At 38.4% G+C, this 14,726-nt stretch overlaps 1 protein-coding gene across 6 annotated transcripts in view; it reads left to right on the top strand.

The window, feature by feature from the left end:
* The window catches only part of THADA (THADA armadillo repeat containing), a 321,965-nt gene that overhangs the window by 90,080 nt on the left and 217,159 nt on the right, over positions 1 to 14,726 (top strand). For all 6 annotated transcript variants that reach the window (XM_044263601.1, XM_044263604.1, XM_044263603.1 and 3 more), the window contains one exon: positions 7,940 to 8,031. In XM_044263601.1, coding sequence (XP_044119536.1) covers positions 7,940 to 8,031 — 92 coding nt within the window. The remainder of the gene's footprint in view (positions 1 to 7,939; positions 8,032 to 14,726) is intronic.

Here is a 14,726-nt window from a genome sequence, read left to right as displayed (position 1 = left end):
AAGCTATTGTAGTAGTTCTGCCAAGAGATGATGATGGCTCAGAATGGAAAAATATTAGTAAGAATGGTGACATGTGATGACCTTTGACACGTATTTTAGAGATGAAACTAGTTAAGTTAAAGAACCTGGGTGGCTTAGTCAGTTAAATGTCTGATCCCAGAGCCTTGGAATTGAGCGTTGGGTTGGGCTCCCTGCTTAGTGTGGAGTCTGCTTCTCCCTCTCCCTCTGCCCCTGTCCCTCACTCGTGCTCTCTCTCTCTGAAATAAATAAATAAAATCTTTAAAGAAAAATTATGTAAGGGTAATTTACAGGTACATATATGGGAACTGAGACACTTCTGGGCAATCCCTTTTTTTTGTTCAGCGACTGGAAAACCTGATCTTCTTTCCCTGCATCCTCATTGCAGGCAGCTAACTCATCTTCCCAGCTTGCCCAGAAACTCCACTGAGTATGCATTTTAACATCCTACTAAGATCCATACTGAGCTTATATTTCTATCTGGTATGTCCTTAGTCTCTTCCCTCAGGCCAACTCTGGTCTACAATATGCAGTGGGTTTCAGAGGAAGAAAAGGAGCCTTTTAGGTATTCCCAGGAGCGCGGCCATGTGTCTATGCTCTGTTGGCCCCAGCATGTCCAGGGTCTCGGGTAGTTGTGTGTTTGCCACCAAGGGGCCAGGCTGAAGGCTGTGTGGTGCTTTAATCTAGCCCTGCTCTACTTATTACACTACAATCCCAGTACAGCTTTGCTGGATTACAGATGAGGGATTTAGGACCTAAAGTTTTAAGTGTCTTTTTCAAGGTCACATAGCTAAGAAGGGTTGAAAGACAAATAAGAATCCAAATCTCCTTGAATTTTTTCAGAAAGTATTTTTTTCTACTGTAAACTGGCGCCATGTACACTAGACAAAGTATTTCCTATGACATGCAGATCCCACTCTCAGGGATGTGACCATCTGTTAAGGGTGAAGGTGTAATGTGTATAAGTGACGATGCCACATAGTGATTGCTCATGAGAGGCTCTTTACCATTTAAAACTATTTGTCAAGGGAGCATTTATGTTATATAAGAAGAGCCATACACACATAATAAAAATTTATTATTTGCACATATGCATATACACATGCGTACACACTTCTACACACACACACACACACACACACACACTGCTTCGTGAAACCTCATTTTTATTTCTTTTACCAAATCCTTCTATATTTTACGCAAGTCTATGTGGTTAGCTTTTTCATGCTAGAAAGAAAAAACATATGTACTTAGTGAATAGAAGGGAAAAAATTGATAACCATTGTAGCTGAGTATCAAGTCTTTTATCAACCATATGTTGGGGGCTTGATGGAGAAGGTGGTAAGAAAACAGGAAGATTTTCTGGTATTTTCCTTATGATAAGAATTAATTATAACTGGAATTATTTGGCAGCCATTCTATTCTGTCCATTTTTCACTTTACTACTATTTTTTCCTATTGTTATTCTTTTTACTTGTTTTCTCCTTGATCCATCCTTCCCAAGCTGGGCATGTTTTCCTTGTTGTTACTGTGAAGAGTTTTTCAAGATATATGGGCGCTGGTAATGACCCTACCCACATTGATAGGGTTTCAGTGGTTCATATTACCATCTTCTATCAGTGATTTAGGAATTGGTAATGCAGTTTGTCAGTCCATCTCCACCTCTCTCCCAATTGTACTTCTACATAATTTCCTTCCTTTATTAGCTTTATAATGGATGGGGACAAAAATATGGACGGAATATTAGAAAATAAAAAGGAGAACTTTAACCAGATGTCCTGGAACCATTTATACTATTGTAGCAAAACATAGGGACACTCTCCTATCTTAAGTAACCAATAGTGTCTTCCATGCTAGATATTTTCTCTATATTCACATTCATGTTTTTTTTTTAAAGATTTTATGTATTTATTTGACAGAGAGAAATCACAAGTAGATGGAGAGGCAGGCAGAGAGAGAGGGAAGCAGGCTCCCTGCTGAGCAGAGAGCCCGATGTGGGACTCGATCCCAGGACCCTGAGATCATGACCTGAGCCAAAGGCAGCGGCTTAACCCACTGAGCCACCCAGGCGCCCCCAAATTCATGTTTTTAATGTTATGCTATATAACTTCTACACATTTAAAATACCGAGCATATATTTCAACATATGAAAATCAATATAATACACCATATGAATAGACTAAAGGACAAAACCACATGAGCATCTAAGCAGATGCAGAAATCCAAACACCATTTCGTGTTATAAATGCTCAATATACTAGGAATGGAAGGGGACTTTCTCAGCCTGACAGAGGATATCAATGGAAAACCTGTAGCTAACAACACGCTGATGGTGAAAGACTGAAAGCTTTCCTCCTAAGATCAGGAATAGGACAAGATATCAACTCTTGCCATTATCTCTTCAACATCATACTGGAAGTTGTAGGTAAGGCAATTAGGCAAGAATAAGAACTAAAAATCAACCAAATTAGAAAGGGAGATGCAAAACCTACCTATTTTTCAATGACAGTCTCCTATATAGAAAATCTTGAGGAACACACACATACTCATACACATACAAAACCATTAAATAATTAATCATTAACAAACAAGTTCATCAAGGTTGTTGGATACAAGATTAATATATAAAAATCGATTGTATTTTTATACACTAGCAATGAAGAATCCACAAGTGAAATTAAGAAAAGATTCCATTTGTAATAGCGTCAAAAGGAATAAAGTACTTAGGAATACTAAGTACTATTTAATAAAGTAATATTCTACTTAAGAAAAGAAATATAAGACTTGTATGCTGAAAATTACATAATATTTTTGGAAAGAAATTGAAGAAGTCTTAAATGAAGTGGAAAAACACTTCATGTTCATGGACTAGAAGACCTCATTAATACTGTTAAGATGACAATACAATGTTAAGACGACAGTACTCCCCAAATTGATCTACAGATTCTATCTATCTACCTACCTATCTATAGTCAATATATATTAAGTATATTAATATATATAAATATATCAATATATAAATTCAATATATATTAAAATCTCATCTGAATTTTTTGAAGACATTGACAAAGTCTTTGTAAAATTCAGATGAAAATGCAAGGGACTCAGACAAGCCAAAACAATCTTGGAAGGAAAAAAAGAGGACTCACATGCTCAAATTTCAAAACTTATGACAAAGGCAACAGTAATCAAGATAGTGTGGTACTGGCATTAGAATAGTCATTTATAAATCAATGTAATAGAATTAAGCATCCAGAAGTAAAACCTAACATTTAGTAAAAAAGACAATTCAGTGGTGGAAAGAATAGTCCATTCAGCAAATGGTACTGGGACAACTGGATGTACTACATGTGGAAGAATCAGCTTGCTTCCTGTCTTAAACCATATTAAAAAAATAACTCAAAATGGATCAAATTCCTAAATGTAAAAGTTAAAATGGTGAAGCTTTTAGAAGAAATTAACTGTCAATCTTTGTGACCTTGGATTAGGTAACAGTTTCTTAGGTATGACACCCAGAGCACAAGCAGCAAAAGAAAAGTGATAAATTAGACTTGATCAAAATTTAAAATGTCTGTGTTTCAAAGGATACCATCAAGAAAATGAAAATATTTTCAAATCATGTATCTGATATTTGGTTAGTATATAAAATATATGAAGAACTCATTTTTTTTTTTTTTTAAGTAGACTCCATGCCCAGTGTGGAGCCCAAAATGGGGCTTGAAGTCATGACCCTGAGATCAAGACCTGAACTGATGAAATTAGGTTGGATGTTCAACCGACTAAGCCACCCAGATGCCCCAGGATATATAAAGAATTCTTTTTTTTTTTTTAAGATTTTATTTATTTATTTGACAGAGAGAGATCACAGTAGACAGAGAGGCAGGCAGAGAGAGAGGAAGGGAAGCAGGCCCCCTGCTGAGCAGAGAGCCCAACGCGGGACTCGATCCCAGGACCCTGAGATCATGACCTGAGCCGAAGGCAGCGGCTTAACCCACTGAGCCACCCAGGCGCCCGATATATAAAGAATTCTTAAAACTCAGTGAGAGAAATTATGGCAGCCCAGTTAAAAAATGGGCAAAGAATTTGAAATTATTTCTCCAGAAAACATATGTGAATATACAATAAGCACATGAAAAAGTGCTTAACCTCATTATTTAGTAGGGAGATGCAAATCAAAACCACAATGAGATACCATTTCACATCCATTTAGAATAGTTATAATAAAAAAAGGTGGACAATAACAATTATTGGGGAACACTTGGAGAACTGGTGAAATGGGAACCCTCATACATTGCTGGTGCAAATGTAAAATGGTACCCCCACTTTGGCAGGTCCTCAAAAGTACAGTTACTGTTACTAGGGGGAGAGTCTGCATTGTGTAAATGGAGATCTTGGTTCTTGGATTCCCCATGAAAGATTTACATGAGGGTCCACACTTGGATCAAGACAGCCAGAAGGAAAGTAGCAGGCACAAAGCAGTTTATCAAGGATGTTACTATCTCAAGGTGGGAGATTGGGCAGGCTCAGAGGTGGCAGCTCTACTGGGATTAGGGCTATCTTTTCTTTTTATGTTTGCATAGGTTGTACGTCACAGCTAGGGCAGTGTCCGACTGCGATTGTTTCCAATCATCCAAGGGACTCCTAGGGAGGGGAAGTTTTTGACCTTGCAGGTTCTTGCCAGAACTGTCAGGGCTATATTTTGCAATGGGGATAAATCAGGGGTGGATTGAAGAGACCACAGTGTGAATATATTTTAATTAAGGCTACCCTGGGGGCAGAGATTGAAGAGAAGAGCCCATGTTCTGTACCTGTGGCCCTTGGTCTGTTAGCCCTACCGTGTTGGAAGCTGTGAGGCCAGGATGTTAAAAGGCACAAAGTCAGGATGTTGTGCCCCAGGCTTTTAATGTGTCACCTCTTTATCATCACCTTTGTCTCCACCTCATGTCTGACTGCCTACTCTGTCATTACCATATGACCCAGCAGTACCATTTCTTCCTGTATACCCAAAAGAAATGAAAACAAACACATTCACACAAAAACTTGTAGTGTTCATAGCATCATTATCCATAGTAGCCCCCAGATGGAAATAAGCCAAATGTCCATCAAATGATGAGTGGATTATAAAGATGTGTTATATCCATGCAATGGCATAATATTTGGCTGTGAAAAGGAGTGTCCTACTGAGACATGCTGCAACATGGGTGAACCTTGAGAACAGCTAAGTGAAAGAAGCCAGACAAAAAGGGCTGCATATTGCATGATCCTATGAACATGAAATGTCCAGAATGGGCAAGTCCATAGAGACAGAAAGTAGATCAGTGCTTGCCTGGTGGGGGAGGGTGCATAATGACTAATAATGTGTATAGGGTTTTATTTTGGAGTAATGACAATATTGTGGCATTAGGTGGTGGTAGTTTCCTGGTTTGTGAATATAGTAATAACCACCAACCAGTACCCTTTAATATGGTGAATTTTATGGTATGTTAATTTTATCCACCAACCAGTACCCTTTACTATGGTGAATTTTATGGTATGTGAATTTATCTCAAGAAAAGGAAAATTAATTTTCTTTAATGTCTTAAAAGATTGTTATTTGGTGGCCTTTGGGGGCTGCTATGGCATTAACTCATTATTCTGCAAACTGGTAAATTTATGTGTAGTAATCCAGTAACAGGGTAACTAAAGAGCAGATGAGGGGAAACTTGACTTTCTGAAAGTTGTCACTAATTAATGGTAGAATATCAGCATGTTGCTACACCTCCTGAAACAGACAATGATGACTATTGGCTGCTAATGTGGGAACTTGATACTGAAGGGATCAGACTACTACTATTGGAACCCTCGGATCTCTCGTAATACTACTGAAAGACTGGCTCCTGCCTCCAGCTTATTGAATCAGACAAGAGATTTTCTCTCTGGCCGTTCCCATTCACTTCATAAAGGAGTCCTCTAAGTTTTGATTAAGGGGTGCCTTGGCACTCGTGCTCTTTCATCTCCTGGAACTCCTATTTTAGTTTGACTGCACCTGGCAGCCTTTGTTAGAAAGTTTGGTTTAGGGCAGGATAGAATTTGTGTTTCTATTTTTCTTTTTTTGTTTTTGTGTGATACCTGACGGGAGCAGGATTTTTGTATGACTTTACCAAGTCATCTTAAACCCAAGATCTTTGGGCACTAAGTCAGTAGACCAGGTGAGAGATAATCAAGATCTGGGCTAGAGGATGATCTAGATCATGGCTCGAGGCCATGTTCACAGTGTAACAGGACAGATTGATTCGTTGTTTAGGGATATTGGGGCATGTGGTAGGTGCTTCATTAATGTTTGTTGATTGTGGAATGACCATATGTGAACTTGTCCAATTTTAGGTCTCACTGCAATATTAGTATGAATTACTCCACTTTGGTATGAATTGTAGTCCACTCCTAGAGTTAACCATGCATGAACTGAGTCAGCCTTGGGCTTCTAGAGGAGAGGTTGCAAACTGGTGGCGGATAGGTCAAATCTAGCCTACAACTATGTTTTATTTGGCCTCCTCAGTGTTTGTTGTTGTTGTTGTTTTTTCCTTTAATTTGTTGCCAACATTTCAAAATAGTGAGATTTCACATAAAAACTGCGTTTTCCGGCTTCTCTTGAAAAGGCAGATCTGGCAACACTGGGCTTACATCCCCTCCTATGACTCAACTGAAGCTGAATGGTGACTGAATTAGTCCCAGTCCTGTGCTGCCCCTGCCACTCACTGGTCCCTGTGGGCATTTGAGTTTGTGACCCTTGGAGCAGTGGTTGCAGGCAACTATACATAAATCTTGCATTGTTACTTTTAATTACCTTTCTTCTCATGTTGCTGTTTAAATATACCATATGATTATGAGCCCTATTTCAGTAGAATATAGGTTCTGTGTTGGCTGTAAGTGTGTCTTCTAGATATTCTCCATGATGCTGGTATCGTTCTTACACACTGTGGGAAACGCAATACGTATTTATACATCTCTGCTCTGATTTGGCAAGGTAATCCAGGAGGCCCAATCGGCCATTGGCATTCCAGACAGTTTTATGATCGAACAAAACATCTTGACACATTAGTTTGGAAATATGTATCTCCATTATTACATATTTTAAAAAGGTTTTATTTACTTGCTTGTCAGAGAGAGAGAGAGCATGCACAAGCAGGGGAGAGGCAGGCAGAGGGAGAAGCAGGCTCCCCTGCTGAGCAAGGATCCTGATGTGGTACTGGATCCCTGGAGCCTGGGATCATGACATGAGCTGAAGGCAGATGCTTAACCAACTGAGTGCCCCAGGCATCATCATCATCATCATCATTATTATTATTATTTTGAAGAAATGATTTATGTTTATTAATGATAGTTCCCTCTTGTTTTCCTTAACCAGTTGTCTCAGATGACTATAGGGCTAAAATTCATTAAATTACTACATTGTGGAGTTAATAAACAACATTTTGGATATTGAATATTTTCTTGGCTGTATTAATTAATGTGGATTGAGTAAGGTCTTATAAATATTTCCCATAGGTAAATGATTATAAAAAATAAGTAGAAAGAGCTGAGCTCTTTCGATATCAAGGGATATTCCTTGTCAGAAACAATACAGGAAAATGAATTTAAAAAAATAAGGTTATTTGATGACTCAGGGACAAAAAAATAAAATAGTTGGTGGTAATGTTAGAAGTACAGGAAAGAGCTGTGTTGTATGCATGTGGTTGGATTACAGGGCTTAGTGTAAGAGGAAGTCATTGAGTCAGTTACTATACAGTTTTTGAAAATTATTTCATGAACACAAACCATATTTGCTTTAGCCCCACATTAGCCAATTGGGTAAGGACTTTGAATGTCAAGTTTGAACATTGTAAATGTTGGTTTCATGCCATGTATATTTCTTAACCGTTATTGTGCATTATTTTTACATTAGGTGAGAAATTCATCCACACTTCTTTTTAGTACCTTGATCACAAGAATATTTGGAGTTAAAAGGGGAAAGGATGAACTTTCCAAAAAAAATAGGTAAGCTTCATCTAATGCTGACTTTACTTTTTACAAAATATTGTCTTGGCCAAAAATAATTTTTGGAAATTTGCTTACTTTTATGGATTCATCTAGAGCATAAAACTATTAAAATGCTATGGTAAATTAACCTAGGCTGCCAAATTCTAAGCTCGTGGGCAAAAATACATACTGTTTAAATAAGTGGAGCTTTCAAAGCAACAAAAATACAGCAAGGTAGCAAGGGCTGAAATGTTGAGCTTTTTTCTCAGTGCAACAGCTGAAGTTTTTTTCTTTCTTTGCATTTTCAGGTATTCCTGAAATGTCTTAAACTGCTTTTTCTTGATGTGCTAAGCAAGTACTAGCGTGTGTAGTATCTTTGCTTTTTTCTGTAGCCAAGGGGAGCAGTTACAGATAGATGGCCACACGGAATAACCAAAGTTTTTTTTTTTACTTTTAGGTCTTCAGTATTATGGTATTTCTTTAAGATGTTTTTAAGGTTTTTTTTTTTTTAAATGTCTGAGAGGAGACTTATTGAAATACTTTAATGATGCATCATTTTTAGGTCTAAAGCACAAGTTACTTTTGTTGGTCTTTAAAGAAGAGAAGTTTTGAATAGTTGTTTCTTCAGTACTTGGGAAGATTTGATGGTGGTCTAGTGGCTTGCAAAAGTTGACACTAGATGTCACTGTCGTTGCATGTTTACTTACTTTCTTGACTTCATTTAGGATCCAAATAGGCCCTGTACTTTCTCTTAATGATCTGTAACTAAAGCCCTATTCCTCTCCTACCTAAAAAGGCTGATAATCACACTTTTTAATTTAGGTTTTAAGCTGTTATTTGTTAAAATATTTTCTTGTGATGAGGTGAGTTTTAGGAATTGGAAAATGTCATGAAATATATTTTATGATGCACTGTTGATAATTCTAATGAAACTTCCTGAATTGTCATTTAAATTGCTACTTATCACCCTATGAAATTTAACATATATTTAAAAAGAAACCAACGGCTATAAGGATGAATTCCCTGAGTATATTCAGGAAATACTGAAGAGTTGTTGTTGTTTTAATCAAGTTGTATTTTTTTTTTTTTTAAGATTTTATTTATTTATTTGACAGGTCGATCACAAGTAGGCAGAGAGGCAGGCAGAGAGAGAGGAGGAAGCAGGCTCCCTGCCAAGCAGAGAGCCCAATGCGGGGCTCGATCCCAGGACTCTGGTACCATGATCTGAGTGTAAGGCAGAGGCTTTAATTACACTGAGCCACCCAGGCGCCCCTCAAGTTGTATTTTTAAAATAATGCTAAAATTATTCCTTTGAAAGGATGATTACAATTTTTACTATTTAGCCAGTTTCTAAAGAAGTTCTTCCTCTCAGTAGTTTGAAATCACTAATATTTGTTTCTCCTTAGCTTTCTTTATTTTGTTAATAATTCTAAAAAGTATTAAGGTTTAAAACAATTTGGTCATGTTATAAGGCCATGGTAAATTATGGCATCAATAAAGTATGAGATAATTAACAGTGAAATTATTGTTTAAAAATGAACGTGACAGTGAAGAAATGCTTTTTTCCCTTTTACTTTTTAGAAAGTGAGTGAATCTCAGATGTGCATACAGATTTTACTATGTATAGGAGAAAATCATCAGATACATTCCATTTAGGTTACATCTGAAGGAGGGTAGAAGGTTAACACAATGAAACCACACAGCTTTAATCGTTTTGCCAAAGGCATGCTGATGGGAGCTGCCATTATTAATTCATTCTTCTTAGATGGGGAAGGTTACAAAATATGTAACTTTCCTAGAAAGAGGGAAATGGGATATTCATATAATTGTTTTGAGTAAAGTTGAAAGGTGAAATGAAGGAATTAAGAAATTACTAATTTTTTTTAATGTGATGAACATGCTTGGTAAGAAAGAGCATTTATTAATCTGAAGATTGGTCTATATCATTATGTATACAAGGCTTCTGTTCTCTGTTTAGTTCTTAAAGAGTATGGAAGTTTCCTGGAAGTATCCACTAGATTTGCTCTTCAAAACCTTTAGTGTCTTAAATTAGCTATTATATGTAGTGGTTATTCTATTCATAGTTTGTTTAATTATGTCACTTTTAAAAAAATGTTTATAGCCCTGTTCCCTACAATATTAACTCCCTGAGGGCAGAAACTTTGCCATCCTTTCTGTGATAATAATGGGTATGTTAAGAATACTACTAATAATGAGGTCTTGTTGATGGTTTACTCAACTATCAAATAACTACGCTCAGCTGATGAGATGCCACAGGCCAGTTAAGTCTACTTTCACAGCCACAGATTATTCTGCACACGGTTTCGCAAATGTATGCTCTTGGTCAGAAGGGAACTGGTCATAAAAAGAACATCTGCCTTTCCCATCTAGTGAGGAAAAAAATGTCGATCTTGGAGTAAACAGACTTGGTTTCTAGGCATTTTGTTGCCGCTAGAGATGACCTTAGTAGACTCCCTTATCCTCTTTGTACTTCAATATCTCCATCTATGTAACAGGAATAATAAGATTTGTGCTCTGTACTTGGAGGGCCGTGGTGGGGATAAAACAAATGATTAACTGTTCTTTTTTTTTAAAAATGTTGGAAGTTGTAGTCCTGGGTGGTTCAGTCAGTTAGGTGTCTGACTCCTGGTTTCAGTTCAGGTCATGATCTCAGGGTCCTGAGATCCAGCCCCAAGTGGGGCTCTGAGCTCAGGCTAGAGTCTGCTTGTCCCTGTCCCTCTGCTCTTCCCCTGCCTCACACGTGCTTTCTCTCAAACAAATAAATAAAATGTTAAAAAATAAAATGTTGGAAGTCCTACACAATTAGAGACAGAGTTTACTTTTTTTCTGTCACTGCTTCTATTAAAGTGCTCATCCCATCTTAGAATTACTCTGCAATTTTTGAGGATAGAGTCAGTATCTTATCCATTTGTATACCTGGTACCTACATATGTGTGGCATAAAATAGGCACACAAAAATAGTTGCTTAAAGAGCAAGTAGGGATGCCTGGGTGGCTCAGTTGGTTAAGCAGCTGCCTTCGGCTCAGGTCATGATCCCAGCGTCCTGGGATCGAGTCCCACATCGGGCTCCTTGCTCCGCAGGGAGCCTGCTTCTTCCTCTGACTCTGCCTTCCACTCTGTCTGCCTGTGCTCGCTCTCGCTTGCTCTCTCTCTGACAAATTAAAAAAAAAAAAAAAAAAAGAGCAAGTAAATTTTGTTACTAGAGGAGAGATAAGAAACCTGGTTTCTATTCCTTGCTTTGTTGCCATATAGACACGATTACCAACTGAGACAAATTAGTTAACCTCTCTGGGCCTTGGTTTTCTCCAAGATAAGAGATTTGGACCATCCTGAAGGTCTCTTATTTTTATAAAATACTAAGCTATGTCTTTATGTAATTGTTACTAAAATTGTGGGTTTAGTGAACTGCTCTATTCCCAGTTCCTCAAACTGTACCTGCCTTGTAGTAGGGACAAGGAGCCCTGGTAATGACTGGACTATAGAGCTCTCTAGTCTTGTTCTAGATGTGTTCCTTGGATTATGAAGAATGAGAAAACTTAAGTTTCACTTGGTTTTTTGAAAATAATGTTACAGCATTTTAATTGGCTAAGTCTTTTTTCCTTTCTATTTATTTCCCCCTGACTGACTTGGCCTGACAGAATGAATCTTTGATCCCACGCAGAAGCAGAACCTGCACAGCTCTGTGATCTGGGCAGTGTGCTAGGCTTTCCAAAATGGCCTCCATCTGCAGTGTCATGAGTGGCCGCCCCTCAATAGTTCCTCGTTCCTTAGAGGGCAGGAGCTAAACCAGTGTGATCTTTAACTCTAGGTCTTTCTCTTTAGCCTCTGCAGCTATATTACCTTCAACTACTCTAGTTTCAGGTAAATGACAAATGTCAATATATAGCAGTCTGAAAACTTTATTTTAGATTTTGCCAAAGCTTCATTTTGGCCCTCAGTGTAGACAGTATTCTGTAGCGCTTGCTTTCTCTCTATATTGTATTTTATTTTTATCTATTTGTTTATTCATTTATTTAAGAGGGAAAGAGAGAGCGTGTGTGTGCGCGCATACGTGTGAGTGGGGGAAGGGGCAGAGGGAGAGAGATTCTTAAGCAGGTTCCATGCCCAGCACAGAGCCCAGCACAGTGCTGCATCTCAGGCCACTGAGTGCATGACCTAGGCCAAATTGAAGAGTCAGACACTTAACCAGTTGAGCCACCCAGGTGCCCCCTCTCTTCATTTTAAATCAGTCAGTCAGTCAATGAGAATTTGTAAGCATGTGTCATGAACTCATTACTGACACATTAGAGGAGTACATGAGAAGTATAACACTTGGACCTCGCCTAAGGAACTTAAATTTTAGCTAAAGGAACAAAAATTGCTATTTGCAAAAGATACAAGTAGAAGACAACTTGTAATAAGTGGCTGCACAGTGTGACATGAGTACTAGATGCACTAGAAAATCATTAGTGGGAGAGCTGCATGGAATATTCGGGGGAAGTAGTGTTCCTTATAAAGCTTTGGGAATGAGTAGATTTGGGGTACATGGAAACAGGTAGGTTGAAAGATGGAACAATAGAATAATCTTGTTTTTTGTGTTGTTATAATAGTCTCTATTCTGTCTTGTTAGAGAAAGCTCATATTTAAATTGATAGCTTGGGATGGTTTAGCACAGTCTCAGAAAAATATGCTTATAAAAGCCAGTCCAAGTAAAATAATTTCTAACGACTGTGTTAAGAGATGTGAATTATATTTATTTCACTTGCCAGGGTGTAAACTAGAGACAATTATTTTAGTTATTTCTCCTAACATCTTAGTTGTATAGGTCTGGAAGGATCCTCCGAGGGGCATCTGATCTGGTCTAGCCTCTGCTTATAGATGGAGTTTGAAGCAGTTTCCAGACAAACTGGCTTCTTTCCTGTTCTTCATGTTTTCTAGGAAAAGAGATTCCACAAGTTTCTGTGGTTACCCACTCCATTGTTTAGGAAATAATTGGATTCTCAAAATTGAAATTGAGAGCTGTAGGGCAATTGGGTTTTTATATTTTAGAGAATGTGATTATTAAATTCAGAATAGCTTATTTGCTTTGAACTATTTAATAGTTTGCAGCAAGCGCCTATTTGGCCAAACTGAAAATAAAAATTTTCTTTGACTGTGGCCAGGATAATCTTAACATCCTCAGACCCAAAGGATTCTCATTTTCTCCATTAAAAAAACATTTATTATGCATTTCCTCCTCTGGGCCAGGCCCTCTGCCGGGCACTGAGATCCAAAGATGAATCAGACATGCGCTTGGTGCTGGGGAAACCGGCTGTCTCACAAATACCTATGGTTCTCTGCTGCGGGGCGGTCTCTGTTACATGGGTGCAGAAGGAAGCGTGTATACCTTCAGTGCCTGTTTGTGTGTTTGGCATGGCTGGACCCTTTGTGGGTGTCTAATTTAGCCTCCACCATAGCCATGCGAAGTGGAGAGTCATCCTAATTTCACAGAGGAGTAAACTAAGGTTAGTCAGATATAGTTATTTGCCCGAGGCCATACAGCCAGCAAGTAGCAGAACTAGAACACAGGTCAAGTTCTTTTTGCAGAGTGCATGCAGATTTATAAACTAGTGCACATTAGCCCCTCATGAGCAGTGAGTTACCTTTTTAGAGTCTGCTTTAGGTTTTATGTTTGTAGTCAGACCGTGGGAAATGAGCCACTTCACCTAGGGTCTCAGTGTAGAGTAAGACTCTCCCATCTCCCATATGGCCTGTTGATTTTAGGAGGAAAGGTGGGAGAGGCCAATGGAGAAACTTGTTCTGAGGTAACTAGGAGACCCTTTCTTTGAATGGCAGAAGACTTTGTATACCTCTGTCCCATGGATGTTCTCTTCCTGGGGTACTTAACACTCTGTTTTCTTGCAGATAGAGGTGAGGGAAGAGCATGTCACAAGGCTTCTAATGTCCTACTATAGCATTAGGAATGTAGAAATCTTAGTTTTCTGGTTGGCAAGTAGGCGATGAATTAAATTACCTCAACAGGATATCTGTGTGACTAGAAGACATTTACCTCTTGTGTTCAATGATAGTTTAGTGCTATAGGGAGAGGATTTGGGGGTTTTACCTCTTGTGTTCGATGATAGTTTAGTGCTATAGGGAGAAGATTTGGAGGTTTTGTGATGATGATCCTTGTCTAAGGTATGATGTCTTCTAGGCTTAACCTCATGTTTTTCAGGTCTGTGCTTTTCATTCATATCTTTAACAGAAATGATAGGGGCACCTGGGTAGCTCAGTTGGTTAAGTGCCTGCCTTTGGCTCAGGTTCTGATCCCAGGGTGCTGGGATCGAGTGCCGGGTTGGGCTCCCTGCTCCATGTGGAGTCTGCTTCTCCCTCAGCCCCTCCCCTCCACTTGAACTTGCTTGTTCTACCCCCTCCGCCCCGCCATGTGCTCTCTCAAATAAATAAATAAAATCTTTTTTAAAATGATAATAATAGCTGTTACTAGTTTTTATCTTTGAGAGGACCTAAGGTGAAAACTGAGGTATGGAAAAGTTGAGCAGTTCGCTGAAGGTCACACAGGTAGTGCCAGAAATGAATTTAGTGATTACTTTTCGTTCACAGAAAGCTCAACTAGAACATTTTTTAAAAACCAGCTGATTATTTATAAGTGGAGTTTCTGTTGGCAACAATAATACTAGTTGAGATTCAAGTAATTTGACATTAAATTAAGAGCC

The sequence above is a fragment of the Neovison vison genome, chromosome 8, assembly GCF_020171115.1.
Source record: "Neovison vison isolate M4711 chromosome 8, ASM_NN_V1, whole genome shotgun sequence".
Classification (NCBI taxonomy): domain Eukaryota; kingdom Metazoa; phylum Chordata; class Mammalia; order Carnivora; family Mustelidae; genus Neogale; species Neogale vison.
Note: the sequence above shows the minus strand (reverse complement) of the source record. Positions and strands in the feature narration are given on the sequence as shown.